We start from the raw sequence: 8,147 nt of genomic DNA, 5'->3' as shown, positions 1-8,147 counted from the left end.
TGCAATTTGAAATAATACAAGGGTTTTCACAAAACTTCCATTATATTCTCCATACTCCACTTTGTGTCATTTGAGAAGTTTTTTTCATCCCAAAGAGATGTTCTTATGAATTTAAACTCATCTTTGATTCCTAAAATATTATTCGAGACAAATGTTCAATGAGAAATGGTGGAAGGCATGAGAGTGGGGATGGACCTTGGACAAAAAAAAAGACGTGACATCATAGAGATGGAAATAAATCATTAGGGCTCAAATGGGTGTTTATATTGAAATACAAAGCTGATGGGACTTTTGAAATACATAAAGCAAGATTGGTAGATAAGAGCATTATATGGAGTAGATTACTAAGAGACATTTTACTTCTGTGGCAAAGATGAATACATTAAGTCTTATTGTTATTGTTGCTATGGAAAATCCATGCCTCGGCTCTCTATTGAGAGAGTTTTAGTGGTTTTGAGGAAAATTTCTTATGGAAGATTAAATTGTAGATAATATCGAGATTTCACCTTCATTTTATGAGAGCTTGATCTAGTTTCATTTTTACTGTAGGCTTAAGCCCCATAGTTAATCACCCTTCTCGGTGATGAGAGAGATCATTCAATTAAGGCTAGTTGTTAGAAGCTATATTTACTTAATGTCTAGTAGCAACAATTTGATTTAGGGTTGAGAAATTTATCACATTCAACTTAAACTGGATGGTGGGGTGAGTGATGACAAACTCAATCAAGATCCTATATTTTATTCATCCTAGATTATCATGATCCTTAGTGTACTTTAATCAGAAGATGTAGCTGACCTAACCAGACCAAAGCATCTTTATTGATGACCTAACCAGACCTACCAAATGCATTCCATAATTAACTACTTGAGGGTTTTCAATCCATTGATAAATTTTAGGTTCTGATTGTGACCATAATTTAATAGTGTCATTTTAGTGAAACCATATAGTTAGAGGGCACCGATCATTATCATTTACATGTGATGCTATTTGGCAGCAAAAGCATCAGTTATAGGACATGTCTATGCCCGTATTGGGGATAGATCGCTTGAGGGTGAATCATAGCTATGCGCTCGATAAAAAAATTGGCTCTTTATGAGTCGAGGTGATCCTTAAATTTGTCATCTTGACAAAGTTGCATAGATGAATTTTTGCTTTAATTTTTCGTGGGATGAATTTCACTTGTTTCTATTCTTATATTTTGTTAATTTTAAGATTTTATTATTTTTTGTAGGGATTTGGACCCCACAATAATTGTCATTATGATTTGGGGGCATTTTGAAAGTAAGATGCCCTTTGGTTGATATTTTCTATCAACACAATCATTATCGGGTTCAAGTCTTATTGACTCTAACTCTCTTAAAGGAGGATCAGAATTGAAATGTCGTACTGAAGGACCTTGCCCGATAAGCAAGGAAACATAATATGAAATAAGAGCTTGAATTTGTACTTAAAAGACTTAAAAGATAGTTTGTGAATTTTTTAAATAATTACTTTCTTTTCAAAAAGGATTGTTCGATTCTCATAGCGTGGTGAATTCAAGGTTTTTTTTTTTACCATATTTTCAGTTGACATGGCATTCTCAAGCTGTATTAAAGTATTTAGTAGATTTGTTGGATCATATGCATATGAGCTTATTTTAAAAAGTTTTAAATAAAGTTTAATGAGGTTGCATGCTTTTTAAAACAATTACATGCTTCTTAGTTTGAGGTTAAATTTAAAGTTCATTATTATTTTAGCTCACACAGTTTTTTTTTTACCTCAAATTTAAGAGTTTGATACATTTGATTGGAACCCATGCCAATTTTTCAATTTTAACAATCCGATGTGACTTTTGGATATCATTCAAGCTATTTGGTCTTCTTATATGGCCCAATTGCTCGGTGTGTCCACATAGTATATTTGAATGCTTTTTAATATTTGCTCGGTGTGTCCACATAGTATATTTGAATGCTTTTTAATATGTTAGCATAGTTTCTTTTTTAAAGTTATTTACACGCTATTTGATGCATTCACAGCATAGTTGTACTCTTTTTAATGTATTTTCACTCTTTTCGAAGCTCTTGCACGGTGCATTTTTATGTTTTTAATATGCTTGTGTACTTTTCAGCGCGTCTACATGATATATTTGTATAATATAGTTACTTATTTTTTGTGTAATTTCACATATTTGGTGCATTCCCATGCTTTTTGGTGCTACTGCACTGTGCGCTTGCATGTTCTCCGATGCTTTACATGATACATTTGCAAGCTTTTAGAATGGTAGAATGCTACATAGAGTAATTGCACGCTTCTCAAGGAAATTGTACACTTCTCGAGATGGTTGCACGCTTCCCACATTAGTGGCGTGTTTCTTAAGGAGGATGTATGGTTCTCTTGTAAGCAAGGTGCTTGTTGAGGCAATTGCTTGCTTTTTGAGGCGAATGAACTTTTTTCGAAGTAATGACACGCTTCTCGATAAAAAGTTGCATGCTTCAAGTGGTAACACTGAAATTTAACATTATATTATAATGCGTGCATGATTCAAAAGTAGATGGATTTAAATTATTTGCCCAAAAGTTTATTGTTTAAATGCATGCATGGTTTCTGATAGGAAATACTTGAGATCAAGTATCGTCTCTAGTGCAAATCTCCTCGCCAAATGCTGTCTCGCACAGGAAAACAGTGAAAAACAGCGGAAAAATGGAGAAAAACTGAGAGAAAACGTAGGAAATCAATAGCAAATGATTGTATTCCACTAGTAGATGCAAGGGACAAGTAAGATACAACTTTCCTTCGATTCGAGAGGAAGGAAAAACTCTCCAAATCTCTAGCCGTAGTCTAGAGCCCAAGAACAAGAAAACCTAGATCTCAACAATATTCCCAATGCAAGATAATCCCCCCCTTTTTCTCCTAACCTCCTAATTAACCATAAAGGAGTTTTACAAAATGTCTAAACAGCCCCTCGCATTCAAAATTTCCCTCCCAAAACTCCTCCTTGGCCCCCGTCGGATGAGCTCGCTCCGCTCGATTCCGCCCGCTCGGTTGGTTTCCGCCTCGAGTAGGTGTGGACCGGTCCAGCCGGCTCAAGTGCCAGCCTAACAGTTTCATGTTAAAATTTTAAAGATCGCCTTCCGCTTTTTGTCTGCTTATGTACACACATTGTGGATTCGGTGGCATTAAAGGCGAGTTAGAATCTTTTAGGTAATTTAAGTTATGACTTTTTGTATCTTTATACATGCAATTGTAAATCTTCTTATGTATCTAATTTTTCATCAAAGTATTCATGAGTTGCAATTTCCTCGTTAGGTTCAAATCCAACTGCACATGATTCTTGTATTGGCATGTGCTTAACGGGCTTTAGATGAGTTGATTTTTCCCTAGAAGTAAGTATTGATGCAATAGTCTTAAGAACTACATGATAATTGTATTGTTCCTCAAAATGTAAAGCAATGTAGAAGCCTCATGTGGTGTTTTTGTTGACATACAACTCAATTCATTCTTCTTCTTCTTCTTTTTTGCATAAGGCTTTTAATAAAGGTGATAATGATAATATAAAAGTCGATAAAATGACCAAAATGATTCTGCTCTTTATGAAAGACCAAAATGGTCCCTAATTATTAAATGATCATTTTGGTCCATCAATTTCTTAAAGAGGAACCAAAATAGTTCCATCATAGGTCTATTTTTATTTCTTTTTAAAGACTTGGAGCTTTATGTTTCATGCTAGACATGAAGATTTACTAATATGACTTCGCTAGGGTTGTCAAAATTGGGTCACGGGTCGGGTTCGAGTCCAACTTAAAACTGACTCGACACTGTGCGGGTCAACCCGAACCCGACCCGTTTTTGCAAACGGGTTGATTTTTCGGACCAGAACCTGACCCGCTTCAGGCTCAGGTCAACCCGAACCCGACCTGCATAGTTTGCTCCTTGGACAATGTTCCCTTCCAGTGAATAGAAAGTTACAACAAGGTTTCTCCCTTTCGTGCGCTTCTTCGTAACCATTCGACTTCTCTCATTGGACGATGTTCCCTTCTCGTTGGATCGAAAGTTACAACATTTTGATCGGAAGCAACTATGGGAGTTCACTCGCTATGAAGGTTTTCTCCCTTTCGTGCACTTCTTCGTAGCCGTTCGACTTCACTCCTTGGACGATGGTCCCTTCCAATCGGATTGGAAGTTACAACTTTTTGATCGGAAGCAACGCTGGGAGTTCGCTCACTTTCTGATCAAAGTTGGATTCCGGGTCAAAACCGGGTTTTCGAGTCAACCCGGGTCAAAACCGGGTTTCCGAGTTAACCCGAACCCGACCCGGAATTCAAAACGGGTCAAAAATCAGGACCCGAACTTGACCTATTTTAGGTTCGGGTTGACCCAAATCCGAAATTTTCATGTTTGAGTCGGGTTTTCGGCTCGTGTCAATTTTTGAAACCCCTAAACTTCGCCATATTGATTGAATATTCCTGCTAGTTTTGATTTAGTACATTCAACTATTTTAAAATCATATATTGTAATGTTCAACGAACTCTTTCAAATTATTAATTCAATTGGAAAAATTTCTTTGATTATACATAGTAATATAATTCTAAATCCTAATTTGAGTAGTCTCTATGTAAGTTCAGATTCTGCCTCGTAGAAGCTGTGTTCTTATCCGGAATGGGAGTAAATATCATTGTATCATTTTCATTTTGTTATCGGATAGAAACTATCATTATGGCCACTGAAGAATTAGTTGTCATGGATATAATTCAGGATTTTTATTATCAGGGTAGCAAAGCAAGCTTTATTCAGCAAAAAAAGGATGCGGAAGCTGTGAGGAACTCAGAATTTGATAGCCCTGCATCTTCTAATTCTTCTGCTAATCCTAGTCACGTGCCTTCACAATTTAGTGGTTACGGAAGTCGTAATGGAACACAACAATCAGAATATGAAGATGCCGATTCATGTATGCTCTGCATTCTATTATCCCATCTATCATCCTTCATTTGTAAAATTTCGATAACTGACACAAATTTCAATCACGCATCCTTTCTTCTAGTGTATCTAAAGCGAAGTTCGATACATCAAATAATTGCCAGACAAGTTCCAGATACAACTCTTTCCCTGAGATGCAGCGGTATGGGCCTTGGATGAGTGTTCAACATCCCAGTCTTTGTGCTCCAGTTCTAACTCAAAATGACCAATGCAAGATTGACATCTTCTACTTAATATTTTTCTCGCATTATTGAGGGATGAATTTGGATATGCGGCTAAATTCTGCCTGGTGACTATCAGAGACTACAGGCTCTAATGCCTTATTTCAAATCTTTCATAGTTGCTCGAGAGGTTGCGACCGAAGTTGTAAATGAATCTCATGCTGAATTAACTTAAGCTTCATTTGGGACGGCTTTTTTACTGCTGCTTGAAGCAGCTTTCTAGTAAAAAAATTTCGAAAGCTGCTTCAAGAAGTAAAAAAGTCTTCCCAAACGAAGCCTTAAACTAGTTCCAATACAAAGGCCGGTGTGAGATTCTGGAATGTTATCCAACAGTGTTCAGGGGCCTATCTTTTGAAGTCTGTTGCTACTGCATGGGCTGCTACACCAGCAAATAGTTTTGAGCTAAATTCTTTCAGGCTTCAGTGAATTGTCAGAAATGACCTTATTGCTGATGAGGAAGATGGTACAACATTTATGGGCAATGTAGTGTGACATGTATATTGGTTTCTCTTACGATGAAAAGATTGTGAGGGGAACAAACTCCATTTCGTATTTTTTTAGTTAAATGAAAATTTCCAGAACGTTGTTAGCAACTGCAGTTCTCTTTATCAGCATACAGTCATGTAAATGGGACGATTTTTTATTGCTTCTTTAAACAACTTTTTAGTATAAAAATTAAAATTTTTGTTTATTTTAGGAAACAACAAAAAAGCTGCTCCAAACGAAGCCTTAGAATCACGGTGTGCTACAAGTTATTTAAATACAACAAGTTTTGGTGCAACTAGATATGAATGGAGAAGAATTGTGATTTATAAGGTGAAGAACAGCCTGAAGTGGTTTTAACAATTTGTGTCACATTGCATTATGTAAAATTTCTACTAAACTATGTGATCCATATGCTGAATTTATGTTATTTTATCAATCTAAGATGTAGAATAATGAGGATATTACAGAATTATTACTTGATATATGAGGGGTCTAATTTAGGAAGGAAAATTTTCTCTAGCAAATTATCTTCATAAATAAATAGTCGAGAATAAAAATTTGAAAGGCACAAGCGCACTAATTTGTTGTCATTGCAATTCCTCCGCATATGCTAGATCTTTTGTGACTTTGTCACCATCCTGGATAGTCGACCGACCCTTCTACCCAATCATTTTGTTGAATGTATAAAACTATTTGAACGTTCTCTCATGTTGTTGTAGATCTCGGGTTGATCATCAAATTGGTGGTCTTATGTGCACCTGCAAGGGACAAGAACTTGGAGCCCTTATTGTATTTTAGGGGAAACCTAATACTTCGCCATAGAATAACATGAATGCGTATAATGAAAATTAGAAAACTGGCTATATATTCTTTGAGTGATTCATTTCTGATTACTCACTGTAGGGATCTGCACAACATAAAAATAAAGTTTTTCATCCTTTAAAACTATTGTTGCAGATGGATCTTTCAAATCAGTGATGAATAATGGATCTTTTGAGAATGGGAATGTTGATTCCATAAATGCAAAGCAAAAGACTAAATTTTCGTCATCATAGTGGTAAATCTAAAGTTAAGATTGAACATAGCTTTGATTTAGGTACAACAAAGCCTAATAGAACGTCAAATCTAAATTTTCGCAAAGGAGGAAGAAGTGCTTCATTGCTGTTGTGAATTAGCAATGTTCATTATAGAGTTGGTAATCAGAAAAAAGATTGGAGTAATTCTTACAAAAAGCTTCCAAGTAATAGAGGTAGAAATGGATCTACAAAAAGTTTAAGATTATCAAAAAACATGCAAACAACTGGCACAGAGAAGCATAAAGGAGTTAAGCTTGCTGAGGCTGAAGACAAAGAATTGAAATTAAAGAAAGTTCTCTCCTCTCAAAAATAGAATGTGAAAGATTTAGTTAAAGATCATAACCATGTTAAAAATATCGATAAAACAAATTCAAGATAGATGCATGCTCAGGGCGTACAAGAGGCTTTTGGACCACCACAAAAGCATAGGAAAGGCTTAGATGACACAATTGTTGGTTCAAAGTTAAAAATTTGATAGCTAGATGTTCATAGATTTTATGATGACATTGTTTATTTTTTTAATCAAAGTACAATAATGCATAAATTTTTATATAATGGTGATGTAAAAGTACTGTTCCTAAAGAAGGAGCAGTGGGAGTTTATTGAAGGTGAAACTAAGATGCATGAGGTGTAAGAAAATGATGAAATTGACCCTACATATATTCTTACCAATGGATTTGATAACTCTAGCTTTATGTGATTGATTATCAAGCTGGGTATGACAGATCTGTGTTATCTAGCTTGAGAGAGAGTGTTAAATCCCAACCATCCATTGGCCCTTGATTCCACGGTTAGCATGGGGATATGTGGAGGCTCACATGTATCACACAGTTAATTCTCAGTCGTCCCTTGGCCCTTAATCCCATGGCCAGCATGGGGATCCATGGGAGGCTCACCTAGATCAAGCTTTTCTCCTTCCATATTATGGTGGTTTATTTAGGAAGGATAATATTAAGACAATTATAAATGATTATGTAGTTATTTATTTCTTTCTTGAGACATCATGTATATATATATATGAATGTTTTGTATATATATATATGAATGTTTTGTATAATTAAAAAAAATATTTTTTTCTCTCTCCAATTCTCTGAATTTAGCATATTTTTTTATTTCAACACTTTAATATCTCTGTTATATCAAATAAATGTATGATATATTTCACTTAAAATAAATTAATATTATTGATATTTTTATATAATTTAAAAATTAAAATAATTATGTATATAAAATTTTGAGGATTTACATACATACTATTTTATACCATCTCATTTTCATATCTTCTTAAAGATCATCTGTTAGAATATTCACTTAATTATTATATTTAATACAGCTCATCTTAAAGATTATAGCTTTGAAGCTTACTTATCTTAATTCGCCTAAATGCTAAAAAAAAAAGATAAAAAATTT

At 34.9% G+C, this 8,147-nt stretch overlaps 1 protein-coding gene across 2 annotated transcripts in view; it reads left to right on the top strand.

Annotated features, from left to right (window-relative positions):
* LOC110092253 (calmodulin-binding transcription activator 3) overlaps positions 1–5,768 on the top strand; it is a 26,379-nt gene extending 20,611 nt beyond the window's left edge. For both annotated transcript variants that reach the window (XM_020816721.2, XM_020816722.2), the window contains exons 6-7: positions 4,748–4,925; positions 5,019–5,768. In XM_020816721.2, coding sequence (XP_020672380.1) covers positions 4,748–4,925; positions 5,019–5,113 — 273 coding nt within the window. In that variant the 3' untranslated portion in view covers positions 5,114–5,768. The remainder of the gene's footprint in view (positions 1–4,747; positions 4,926–5,018) is intronic.
* Positions 5,769–8,147: the final 2,379 nt, after the last annotated feature.

The sequence above is a fragment of the Dendrobium catenatum genome, unplaced genomic scaffold (genome assembly GCF_001605985.2).
Source record: "Dendrobium catenatum unplaced genomic scaffold, ASM160598v2 fragScaff_scaffold_1088, whole genome shotgun sequence".
In the NCBI taxonomy this organism is placed as follows: Eukaryota; Viridiplantae; Streptophyta; class Magnoliopsida; order Asparagales; family Orchidaceae; genus Dendrobium; species Dendrobium catenatum.
This window is presented reverse-complemented; position numbering and strand designations above follow the sequence as displayed.